At 46.4% G+C, this 13,465-nt stretch overlaps 1 protein-coding gene across 16 annotated transcripts in view; it reads left to right on the top strand.

The window, feature by feature from the left end:
• Positions 1-13,465, top strand: part of LOC144683641 (LIM and calponin homology domains-containing protein 1-like) — a 485,528-nt gene that overhangs the window by 436,694 nt on the left and 35,369 nt on the right. For all 16 annotated transcript variants that reach the window (XM_078546886.1, XM_078546926.1, XM_078546934.1 and 13 more), the window contains 2 exons: positions 3,397-3,515; positions 6,756-6,921. In XM_078546886.1, coding sequence (XP_078403012.1) covers positions 3,397-3,515; positions 6,756-6,921 — 285 coding nt within the window. The remainder of the gene's footprint in view (positions 1-3,396; positions 3,516-6,755; positions 6,922-13,465) is intronic.

Below are 13,465 nucleotides of genomic sequence, written 5' to 3' on the forward strand. Positions count from 1 at the left end.
TCTCCTGATGAGTGCAAGATGAAAAGCTTTGACAAAATGTCCTTTTTCAGCAATACTCTATAATTCTTGCACTTCAATATAATTTCATTGCATCTATTCCTCTAGTTGGTGGTCTATAGACTACGCCGAGCAATGTAATTGCACCATTTTTGTTCGTTAGCTCTAACCAAATAGATTTTGCCCTTGACCCCTCTGAAACATGCTCTGTCTCCAGCACTGCAATGTTCTCCTTAGTCAATATGCCATCCCTCCTCCTTTCATTCCTTTAATATCTTGCCTGAACATCTTGTTTCCAGGAATATTTAACACTCAGTTCAGCCCTTCCTTGAGCCAGGTCCCTGATATTGCCATAATTTTGTGGGCCATAACTTCCGTGGCGTGGCAGCCACAGTCAGATTGCTCCTAGTTACGTACCCTGAAATGCAGCTGCTCCTTTCTCGACGAGCCTTCTGACTCTGGCCGGGTTAAAAAGGTGCAGTGCAGCAGCTTCCCGAGGCCTTGTGTCGTGGGCAGCAGGGTTGCAGGTAAGGAAGGCACGAAAAGCAGGTAGGTTTAAAGGTCCAGTCACTTTGAGAAGCCAGGGGGAATACAAGTGTATAAGGTAAGTGGGTAGGATTGAGGGTGCGGGGGTAGGGTGTATCGGCCGTGAAGGGTGTGGGGGGGGTGGGGGGTGAGGGAGTGGAGCCATCATTGTGGGGGGAAATCAGTGGGGGGAGGGGGCAGGTGGTCAGTGGGGGAATGCTTAGTGGGGGCCAGGTGGCCATAAGGAGTAGTCAATGGTGGGGGTGGCCAGTGGGGGTGTGTCGGGGGTCGGGTAGTCATACAAACATACGAAACTAGAGCAGAAGTAGACCATTTGGCTCCTCGAGCCTGCTCCACCATTCAATAAGATCATGTCTGATCTGTTTGTGTTTCGAGTTCCACATTCCCATCTAACCCTGATAACTTTTGATTCCCTTGCCTAACAAGAATCTATCTACCTCTGCCTTAAAAATATTCAATGACCCCACCTCCACCACCTTCTGAGGCAGAGAATTCCAAAGTCACACGATCCTCTAAGAGAAAAAAATTCTCCTCATCTCTGTCCTAAAAGGGCGACTCCTAATTTTAAATAAGAGCCTCCTAGTTCTGGAATCACCCAGAAGAGGAAACATCCTTTCAACATCTACCTGTCAAAACCATTCAGGATCTCATATACTTCAATCAAGTCACCGCTCACTCTTCTAAACTCCAGTGAAAACAAGCCCAGCCTGTTTACCCTTTCCTCATTAGACAGCCCCTCATTCCAGGTATCAACCTAGTAAACCTCCCCTGAACTGCCTCTGATGCATTTATATCATTCCTTAAATATGGAGACCAAAACTGCGCACAATATTTGAGATGTGGCCTCACCAATGCCCTGTATCGCTGTAGCATAACATCCTTACTCTTATGTTCAATTTCTCATGTAATAAAGGATGTCATTCCATTAGCCTTCTTGATTACTTGCTGTACCTGCATACTACCTTTTTGTGATTCACGCACGAGAACACCTAGATCCCTCTGTACCTCGGAATTCTGCAGTCATTCTCCATTTAAGTAATACTCTGCATTTTTATTCTTGCTGCCAAAGTGAACAACTTCACATTTTCCCACATTATACTCCATCTGCCAGATTTTTCCCACTCACACAATTTATCTATATCCGTCTGCAAACTCGTCTCCTTCACAATGTACTTTCCTACCTATCTTTGTGTTGCCTGCAAATTTAGCTACCGTGTCTTCGCTCCCCTCATCCAAGTCATTGATGTAAATTGTAAAAAGTTGAGGCCCACGCATAGACCCCTGTGGGCTCCACACGTTACATCCTGCCAATCAGAGAAAGACCCATTTATGCATACTGTCTGTTTTCTGCCAGTCAGCCAATCATCTATCCAGGCTAATATGTTACCCCTACACTGTGAGCTTTTATTTTCCGCAATAACCTTTGAGCTGGCACCTTATCAATGCTTTCTGTGATGAGGAGAAACTTCTTCACTCAGGGGGCGGTGAACCTGTGGAAATCTCTTTCACAGAGGCCAAGTCACTGAATATATTTAAGAAGGAAATAGATAGATTTCTAGATTCTAAAGGCATCAAGGGGTATGAAGAGAGAGTGGAAGTATGGCATTGCGATAGAGGATCAGCCATGATCATATTGAATGGCGGAGCAGGCTCGAAGGGCCAAATGACCTACTCCTGCTTCTATTATTCTATGTTTCTGTCAAAACTTTCCAAAGGCCAAATGAGCTTAAGTCATGTGGTGTTGCCCATTGATTAGTCAGTTTCAGGTTAACAATCAGTTTCTATGTTTCTGGTCAAAATCCATTGCTCGCCTTAGGAGTTAGATCGTAGTTATTGGCACCTCCGTAGGTATAACGAGTTTTGATGGCTCACTCTCTTTGTTATAAATCCAGGCTGGGAAGACAGACTGTCTGCTGCTTCCTTGTTTCATTGATTGTAATGGGGCCACACAATGATAGGTGTGAGATTCCACAAGGATGAGGGTTGAGCTTTGTCCTGTAATTACTTTTGGAAGCTTCCAGAGCTGTAGCCAACTTCAAAATCATGTGACCTTCAGCAGCCATGTTTTTGGTCCAGCAAAATCCATTTTTAAATAAGGCTTGATTTATACAGTTTATGATCTCTTTCATGTCTTATGGACATGACACCCTCCCAAATAGCACTAGCAAGGAAAATGGTCCCGGCTTTGTTTATGTGAAACCCCATCCGGCCTGTACAGGTACCACCTCCCCCAGAACCAACCCATATGTCCCAAGAATCTAAAGCCCTCCCTCCTGCACTGTCTCTTCAGCCATGCATTCATCTGGCCTATCCTTCTATTTCTATGCACACTTGCATGCGGTGCCAGGAGTAATCTGGAGATTACTACTTTTGAGGTCCTGCTTCCTAAATTTTGACTGCAGAATCATATCCCTATTCCTACCTATGTCAATGGCTCCAACTTTCTTTCCATCACATGGCTGACCAAGAATCTCCTGCTCTTACCTCCTGCCATGGGCGTGTGTTGGAAAGACTTGCAGGTTGATCCTCAACCTGTTTGGCTACATTATTAGCGCACCTTCTTTGGCCATCAAGTCCTGGGGTGGGACTCAAACCTGGGGCTTCTAGCTTAGAGGCAGGAATGCTTCCCACTGTGCCACAAGACCTTTGTACACCATTTAGTATCTCCCCCCACTCCCCAAAGAATTGAGGTTAAGAGTAGCTGTATGAAGACTTACAAAGATAAAACCTTATCCTAATTACATTTTGTAATGTTGTGATATGTGCTGTGTCACTAGTTTATCTCCTAAAGATAGAAAAGAGTATAATTATTGTTGGAAATATGAAATAACATTTTGACTTCTGTGCCAACAGATTGAACCTCCCATCAGAAGTAGGCATTTTCCAAATGGACAAAGAGACTGTTAGTGAAAGTCAGAACCAGACAGAATGGCAAATCCCCTCCTCAGCTCACCAGCAACTACCAGCTCAAGGTTAGGCTTCCTCTATGTATCTTCTGGATTTTTGCTTTTTCATCTATTTTTGAAACACCAGATGGTCCCAAAAAACCCTGTCTCTTCTGACTTAAGTGCTGAGGAAAGGATAGTGAAATGTTATTTTCCTCAGCTACCATGCATGTGGACAATTACCTCCATGCCTTCAGCCCTCTTGGCCTCAAGCTCTGGAATTCACTCACTGAAGCTCTCTGTCTCCCTACCATTCCTCCTTTAAGATGCTCCTTAAATCCTCCCTCTTTGACCAAGCTTTTGATCATTTGTCCTAATATGTTTCTTGATGTTGAATTGTGTCTGATAATGCTCCTACTACATTGAGGTTCCACGCAAAAGCAAGTTGTTGTTGCCTTAGCTGTTACCTGTTGGGAGTTTCTGTGTCCTAATGACAGTGCACCTTTTAAATACTTCAGAATATTAAATATGCCCAAGGAAGGAATTGCTTGGCCTGGATTTTTTACTATTGCCATATCCTAAAGTCGAATGCCTATTGGTTGTCTTCAGAAAAGTGCCCTGGGTATCCAATCAAGGCGAGCTAGTCAGCAAAACTTAAACTACAGAGTCAAGGGTTATGGGGGACAGGCAGGAAAGTGGAGTTAAGGCCACGATCAGATCAGTCAGACTTGAGAGGAGAAGGCTTGAAGGGCCAGATGGCCTATTCCTGCTCCTATTTTTTAATGTTCTTATGTTCTTAGCTTATGACAGACGTATGGAAGCAGAAAGTCACATTTATGGGATGAAGACAATGAAGGGCAGAGTTACAATAATGGCATCCAGCCTTTTGCCTCTGAACCTCATGAGGAGCCCAGTATTCCTGCCTTGTTTTGCTTTGAAAACTGGATCAAAGCCTATCTGTCATTCTCAACACATAGGCAGATAGCAGTAAATACCTGAACTAACTAGTGGGGAGTGGTTCTGAGACAAATATACGTGCGATTTTCCTGCCTGATGCCCATTGTACTCGAACATCGGATTAAAGGAAAAAGACAGCTCCCTGTGATGATGGCTCTTGGGTTGTATGGAGGAAGCTCCCCTTGTACCCGATGAGAACTTAATTACATTTAAATGACATGGAAGCATCTTTGTCACTGTTAAGGTCATGGACTGGATTTTATGCTCTCCTGCCGGCGGTTTGAATGTATGGGTCTTGTTAAATCCAGTGGGTGACCTGACCGTCGCCTACCCGCCTGCCCCTGCCCTCACCACAATCATACAAGCAGTGGGGTTGGGCGGCAGGCGGCCTGTCCACCAGTGGGCTGACTAAGGCCCGTAAGTGCACAATTAATTCTTACTTAAGGGCCGCATCCTACTGTCGGCAGGATTTAACTGGCAGTGGGAGAAGCCCGCGCGAGGCAGCGGCTTTCCCTGCGTGGGCTGGTGGCGGGCAGGGATGCCCTTCTTAATGGACCCCCTCAGCCCATCAGAGGGGCCTCCCTGAGGTTTTCCCCCACCCCCACAGATTGCTCTCCATTTCATTGGCCTGTCGAATTCCAGCTCCACCCTCCTCGCTTGGCACCTGGTGACACCACCAAACACTGACCCAAATCCTGATCCCCTGTCCCAAAGTGCTGGAAAGCTGTCGTCTCTGATTGGCCGGCAGCCCTCCAAGGCAGGACTTCCAATTGGCCATTAAGTAGCTGTAGGGCAGCTGGTGTTCTCCTGGGCAGTTCTTCCCAAATTTTTCGCCAATGGGGTCGGCCAGTCTGGCACCTCATAGAATGGAGCCCCATGTCTAAGGCAACTGAAGTTAATGCCTATTCTAATTGGTCTCCAAGGTTGGTAGATACTGAACATTGCAAGTAAGTCTTTTTAGAATAGCATAACGTAGATTGTTTTAGTAATACACAAGCCATTTCTGGCCAGTTTTTCCATTTTCTCCTAGTATTTGAGCTCTAATTAGCTTTTGTGCCAGACAATTTTTGGCAGCTCTGTCAGTAAAACACTCATGACTGACACTGTTATTTTTGTCTGGGCTCTAGCACTGCTCAATAACCATTCCTGAACACTCTGAAACTTTCCTGTTCAAATTGTTGATGTTTCACTTGGGCAATTGTACACACAGTAATAGAGTATTCTACCTCCAATGAAAGGCATGCTGGTAGCTTTACAGCTAAAACCTGGACATTGTGGGAGCAAATAAGTCTCACATGGGCTTAGCCCAACACATTGGGCTACAAATTTATAAGGCCTGTTAGCAAACCTGGGCTCATGATGCATGATTTACCTCCCCCTCCCCACCCAATGGATGCAATGTAGGTAGCACACAAACTTCAAGTTCAAGGAGATGGCACAGTTCAGTGACCAACTCCTTGGTGACTCGTAGCCACCACACACAGTACTCCTGTGTGAGATGGAGGTAGGGGAAATGCTGTCTGAAGTCCTAAGGTGAGTTAGGCATCTTCTTGTCCTCGCTGCTGCCTATGTTCCTTCTCCAAGTTACACTGAAGCCCAAGAACACAGGACAAGAAGTAGATCTGAGCCTGTTCTGCCATTTAATAAGATCATGGCTGATTTGTGACCTAAGTCCATATATTCTCCTTTGCCTCTCATCCCTTAATACCTTAGGTTAACAAAAAACCATCTATCTCATTTTAAAGAGGCATGCAACTCTTGCAACCGTAATGGAGAGTACGTTTTCTGCTTGGAGATCTTTCAGATCACTCCTCCCACAGGCCTAGCGCCACTCCCATCTGACGAAAGTCATTTCTGTCAACTCTGGCGGTACTACAATATATAATACTTCCACTAACTCTGCAGCAGCAAATGAAAGTCAAAAGCATCTCATCCGAAAGTGGCATGGCGATCGCCTTGGATAGCATTGGTGGAGGGGTCCTTCATGCAGTGAAATATATGATCAGCTGCCTGTTTTAAGTGAGGGAATTAGTAGGACCTTTGAGGTCCAAAATGGCAGATTGGGTGCCTAATCATCGTTACATGCTGTCTGAGGTCACAATCTGCCTACCCTGCATGCTGCCAGCACACAAAGATCCCCATACTATCTCCCTACCTAAAATGGCAATCAGCATGGATCACACTGGAAGTTGTCGGGTTTGGATACCTTTCATTTAGTTTCCTGGTTCCTTTAGTGCCGAAACCAGCAGTTTCACTAAATTGAGATGAAATCATTTTGTAGCTTCAGAAATGAATGGCAGTATTCTGTTGCCAATTAATTCATGGGACTCTCATATATTTAAAACATACACTTTTTAATGTTGATTTCAGATGCAGGATCCCCAGTAATTGCAGGCAGATCTTGGAATACGCAGGAATTTCCTTCATTCCTCGAAGTTCAAAGAAAGCATCAACAGGGGGTTCAGGATGTACCGAAGACTGGGTCTCTGGACAGAAGCTGGGCTCTTCAGTCCAATATGATGGACAGAAAGAAATGGTTAGTAGTCAAATTGTTTTGCCAGATTTTTCCTGAACTGCAATTTATATTTGACATTGTGAACCTTGTACCAGATTAGTCTGGCAGTAAATCTTGTGCTTTCTAGATGGGAAGCTTTGAATTTCCATTATACATTGAATATTAATGTGCCCCTTAATGATGACATACAAATCTGCTGATGCTTCAGGCACAGAAACTGCAGTTGTGATGGGGTTTGTGCAAATGGAAGTGAAAAAATTAATTTCAGATTAATTATCAAGTCTGCCCAAAGAATCAGTCTTTCACCATCTTCTCTTCCTTGTGCAGTCTTGCTGCTATATTCACAGGCATTGGATCATCATTCACACATTTACTAATGACACCCAACTTGACCTTTCTACCACTGTTCTTCAATCCTCAGCCACCACGAGCCAGTCTTCTATCAATTCTGAATGAGCAAGGAATTCGTTCAACTCAGCCTTTACAAAACTCTGCCACCAACTTCCCAACCTTAACTAAATCCTGCTGATATCTATGTCCTTAACTACCCACTTGTATAACAATTCCAAAACACCGCTGCTTTTTTTTAAACATATTCATTCCTGGGATGGAAGCATCGCTGGCTAGGTCAACATTTATTGCCCATCCCTAATACCCCTTGAGAAGATGGTGGCGAGCTGCCTTCTTGAACCACTACAGTCCATGTAGTGCAGCTACACCCACAGTGCTGTTAGGAAGGGAGCTCCAGGATTTTGACCCAGCGACAGTGAAGTAAATATTTCCAAGTCAGGATGGTCAGTGGCTTGGAGGGGAACTTCCAGGCGGTGGTGTTCCCATGTATCTGCTGCCCTTGTTCTTCTAGATGGTAGTGGTCGTGGGTTTGGAAAGTGCTGTCTAAGGAGGCTTGGTGAGTTCCTGCAGTGCATCGTGTAGATGGTAAACACCGCTGCTACTGTGCGTTGGTGGCGGAGGTAGTGAATGTTTGTGGATGGGGGTGACAGTCAAGCAGGCTGCTTTGTACAGGATGGTGCCAAGCTTCTTGGGTATTGTTGGAGCTGCACTTGTTCAGGCAAGTGGAGAGCATTTGCATCATACTCCTGACTTGTGCTATGTAGATGGTGGACAGGCTTTGGGGGATCAGGAGGTGAGTTACTCATCGCAGGATTCCTAGCCCCTGACCTCTCTTGTAGCCACAGTATTTATATGGCTAGTCCATTTCGGTTTCTGGTCAATGGTAACCCCCCCAGGATGTTGATAGTGGGGGATTCAGTAATGGTAATGCCATTGAATGGACAAGGGGTGATGGTTAGTTTCTCTCTTGTTGGAGATGGTCATTGCCTGGTGTGGCGTGAATGTTACTTGTCCCTTGTCAGCCCAAGCCTGGATATTGTCCAGGTATTGCTGCATTTGGACATGGACTCTTTCAATTTCTGAGCGGTCGCGAATGGTGCTGAACATTGTGAAATCATCAGCGAACATCCCCACTTCTGACCTTACAATAAAAGGAAGATCATTGATGAAGCAGCTGAAGATGGTTGTCTAGGACACTACCCTGTGGAACTCCTGCAGTGATGTCCTGGAACAACGATAGACCTCCAACACCCACAACCATCTTCCTTTGTGCTAGGTATGACTCCAACCAGTGGAGACTTTTCTCCCTGATTCCCATTGACTCCAGTTTTCTTAGGGGTCCTTGATACCACACTTGGTCAAATGCTGCCTTGATGTCAAGGGCAGCCACTCTCACCTCAGGAGTCCAGCTCCTTTTTCCATGTTTGAACCAAGGATGTAATGAGGTCAGGAGCTGAGTGACCCTAGCGGAACCCAAACTGGGCATCAGTGAACAGATTATTGCTAATCAAGTGCTATTTGATAGCACTGTTGATGACTCCTTCCAGCACTTTACTGATGAACGAGAGTAGACTGATCGGGTGGTAATTGGCTGGGTTGGATTTGCCCTTTTTTTTGTGTAGAGAACATAACTGGGCAATTTTCTACATTACCGGGTAGATGCCAGTGTTGTAGCTGCACTGGAACAGCTTGGCTAGGGGTGCGGCAAGCTCTGGAGCACAAGTCTTCAGTACTATTGCCGGAATATTGTCAGAGCCCATAGCTTTTGCAGTATCCAGTGCCTTCAGCCATTTCTTAATATCACATGAAGTGAATCGAATTGGCTGAAATCTGGCATCTGTGATGCTGGGGACCTCCAGAGGAGGCCAAGATGGATCATCCACTCAGCACTTCTGGCTGAAGATTGTTGCGAATGCTTCAGCCTTGTCTTTTGCACTGATGTGCTGGGCTCCCCCATTATTGAGGATGGGGATATTTATGGAGCCTCCTCCTCCAGTGAGTTGTTTAATTGTCCACCACCATTCACGACTGGATGTGGCAGGACTGCAGAGCTTAGATCTTATCTGTTGGTTGTGGGATCGCTTAGCTCTGTCTATCATTTGCTACTTATGCTGTCTGGCATGCAAGTAGAGCTGTGTTTAGCTTCACCAGGCTGACGCCTCATTTTTAGGTATGCCTGGTGCTGCTCCTGGCATGCCCTCCTGAACTCTTCATTAAACCATAATTGATTCCCTGGCTTTGTGTTAATGGTAGAGTGGGAGGCATGCCAGGCCATCAGGTTACAGACTTTGGTTGAGTACAATTCTGCTGTTACTGATGGATACCTCGTGGATGCCCAGTTTTGAGTTGCTACATCTGTTTGAAATCTTTCCCATTTAGCACGGTGGTAGTTCCACACAACATGATGGAGGGTATCCTCAATGCAACGATGGGACTTCATCTCCACAAGGACTGTGCGGTGGTCACTCCTACCAATACTGTCATGGACAGATGCATCTACAACAGGCAGATTGGTGAGGAATGAGGTCAAGTATGTTTTTCCCTCTTGTTGGTTCCCTCACCACCTGCCGCAGACCCAGTCTAGCAGCTATGCCCTTTAAGACTCAGCCAGCTCAGTCAGTAGTGATGCTACCGAGCCACTCTTGGTGATGGCCATTGAAGTCCCCATCCAGAGTACATTCTGCGTCCTTGCCACCCTCAGTGCTTCCTCCAAGTGGTGTTCAACATGGAGGAGCACTGATTCATCAGCTGAGGGAGGGCGGTACATTGTAATCAGCAGGAGGCTTCCTTGCCCATGTTTGGCCTGATGCCAAGAGACTTCATGGGGTCTTGAGTCGATGTTGAGGGCTCCCAGGGCAATTCCCTCCTGACTGTATACCATTGTGCCGATGCCTCTGCAGGGTTTGTCCTGTCGGTGGGACAGGACATACTCAGGGATGGTGATGGTGGTGTCTGGGACATTATCTGTAAGGTATGGATGTGTGCGGATGATTATGTCAGGCTGTTGCTTGATTTGCCTGTGAGACACCTCTCCCAATTTTAGCACTCAGTAAGGGGGACTTTGCACGATCGACTGGGCTGGCTGTGCCGTTGTCATTTCTGGTGTCTAAATCGATGCCTGGGTTTCATTCCTTATAGACTTTTCAGTAGTTTGATAGAACTGAATGGCTTCCCCAGCCATTTCAGAGGGCATTTAAGAGTCAACCACATTGCTGTGGGTCTGGAGTCACATGTGGGCCAGACTAAGCAAGGATGCCAGATTTCCTTTCCTGAAGGACATTAGCAAACCAGATGGGGTTTTTACAACAATCAACAATGGTTTTGTGGTCATCATTAGGCTTTTAATTCCAGATTTTTATTGATTGATTGCAAATTCCACCGTCTGACGTGGTAGAATTCAATCCCTGGCCCCCAGAGCATTAGCCTGGGTCTCTGGATTACTAGTCCAGTGACAATACCACTGTGCCACTGCTACCATTTCCCCCCATTTGCATATACAAATCCCTATATGACTTTGTTCATTGCTTTCTATGGAACAGGCTGAAGGAGGCCCAATAGCCTACTCCTGTTCCTATATTTCTGCAACCTCATTCAGCTCATTGATTAAATGTGTATCCACTCTTCCATTTCTGACCTCCCATGCATCTCCACTTCAGTTTTAGCTGCTATATTTTCTGCTGTTTTGGTCCCAAATTCTGGAACTTTATCCCTTCAGCCCTCCATCTTGCTACCTCTCTACCTGTATCACGAGACCTTCTCAAAACATCCCTCTTTGATCTCGCTCTTGGTCACCATCCAATCCCTCAGCTTCCATTTCCTGGTTTCAGTTATCTTCACCACACTTCAGCACATTTTATTTTGTTAAAGGTGCAACCTAAGTACAAGTTGTTGCTGTTGCAAGGTACCTACATGTACGTTCAGACCTATTCGCCTGGATTTTGTAATCAGTAGCAGAGCAACGTCACTTGTCGCTGATCTTGATAAATGTTGCCCACAACAATCTAGCGGACTCTGTGTGGTAGATTTCCCCTATTGACATCAGTTTGAACCTGGCATCAAGTGCAGCGATTTCCAGGCATCTAGCAACAGTGATGTCATCAAACAGGGTAAGCAGCCTATCACATTGAAGTATTCTCACGCACTGCATACCAGGAAGCAAAATGCACTGATACCCTTCAGGTCAAATTTTACAGAGAGCGAAACAAATGATTGGGACATGCACATAGGATTCAGGCAGAAGCTGAAATATCATGAACAAACTTTATAAGGCATTTTAAAAATGTGAACTTTTTATCATAATAGAAAAATCTATCGGGCGGAAAATTTGCCATGAGGCCAAAAGTCAGAATCCCGCCGGTGGAAAAACAAGTCGGAGTTTTCCATTTGCCACTTTCATGGCGGGATGATGGCGGGTTGGCTTTCATGCTGATCCATTTCGGGAATGCATTTGCATGGTGCGCATACTCACTGAAAATGTAACTCAACGGAATCACGTTCTCCCTCCAAATTGGACCGGTCTGAATCTCAACCAGATGTAAGTGGCACACAGCTGCATGCTACTTACAAAATGCCTTTTAAAGTTTGTTCATGATATTTCAACTTCTGCATTAATCTTTTGTGCAAGTCACTTCACTTGTGACTTTGAAGTGAGTGCAAAATTCAAAGCCTACATGCAAGAGCGCTGCTCCAGTTCCTCAGCAACACCAATGTTAGCCCACACTGGTGAGGGTGTACGGTGGGGCTGCTCACCATGGCTGCCTTGGGTGCTTTTTTTTATTTGTTCATGGGATGTGGGTGTCGTTGGCTGGGCCAGCATTTATTGCCCATCCCTAATTGCCCTTGTTCAGGGGGCATTTGAGAGTAAACCACATTGCTGTGGGTCTGGAGTCACATGTAGGCCAGACCAGGTAAGGACAGCAGATTTCCTACCCTAAAGGACATTAGTGAACCAGAAGGGTTTTTACAACAATCGACAATGGTTTCATGGTCATCAGCGGACTTTTAATTCTTTTTTATTGATTGATTTCAAATTCCACCATCGGACATGGTGGGATTCAAACCCTGGTCCTCAGAGCATTACCCTGGGTCTCTGGATTACCAGTGCAGTGATAATACCACTATGCCACCACCGCCCCAGTGGACTGTGCATTGTGGTTGCCTCAGGTGTTGAGCTGGGCTGCTCAACATGGCTGCTGCACTACTCCGACAGGACAGCATTGTGTGCTGCGAGTCTCAGACAGGGCTGCACTTTAAAACAGAGACCAGCATGATGACCGAGGTGGGGTGGGAAAACGACAGTCATGAGGGTCAAGGGGGCTTGGTAGGATGGGGGCGATGATGGCAGAGACATGAGGGTGAAGGGGATTGTGGAGGGTTTGAGAGGGGTGAGGACGATGGCAGACAGAAAGAAAATTGGGGGTGGAGAAACTGGAGGCTGACATGGAGCAGCAGAACAGCAGACATAGAAGGGAGTGATGGAATTTGATTTGCATGAAGGGGAGGGGATGCACACAGACTCTAAAGTACGAAAGGAGAGGGGGGGTTAGTATGACACAAGAGGGAAGGGTTAGAGATTCATGGAGTGGCGGGGGGAAGGGAAACAGTCAGTTGTGGTCATTCATTAAGGGGACAGAGAGCTGAGTGAAAGACAGTCATAGTCCCTGGACTGATGCCAAGAGGTCGGGGTGAGAAATTAAAGGCAGTCCTGGGGCTCTGTGGGCCTCGAAGTCAGGGTGAGAGATTAAAGGGAGTCCTGTGGCTCTGTGGGCCATGCTACAAGGCTATGCATGGCACGCACATCATAGTCCCACTCCAGGGGGCAAAGCCTGTGTGCTCAATGGGGGTCAGGCACAGCTTGTTCTACAGGGCATGGTCATAGTCTCACAGCCGGTGGAAATGGGGTTGACTAGCTCGGTGCTGGGATGATCACGGTCAGGGGAGGCAACTGCAGCCTGCAAATGAGGAAAACATAATAAAGGAGGGAAAGGGGGGGTATGCAAGCTCCTAGGTTGGTGGTGGGGGGGGGTTCTCCTCTGTATGTGACCTTGTGCACAGCCTGAAGATGGGGAGGAGTGAGATCCACAGGGGCATGGGGGAGAGCAGGAATATCCACTACAATGACATTGGGATCCAGGGTTACTGGGGGAGGCTGGAGAATCGCCGGAGGGAAGTCTACCTGCACATCGTGAGGCTCCAGGAAGATCAGGGGGGACCC

The sequence above is a fragment of the Cetorhinus maximus genome, chromosome 1 (genome assembly GCF_964194155.1).
Source record: "Cetorhinus maximus chromosome 1, sCetMax3.hap1.1, whole genome shotgun sequence".
Taxonomy (NCBI): Eukaryota; Metazoa; Chordata; class Chondrichthyes; order Lamniformes; family Cetorhinidae; genus Cetorhinus; species Cetorhinus maximus.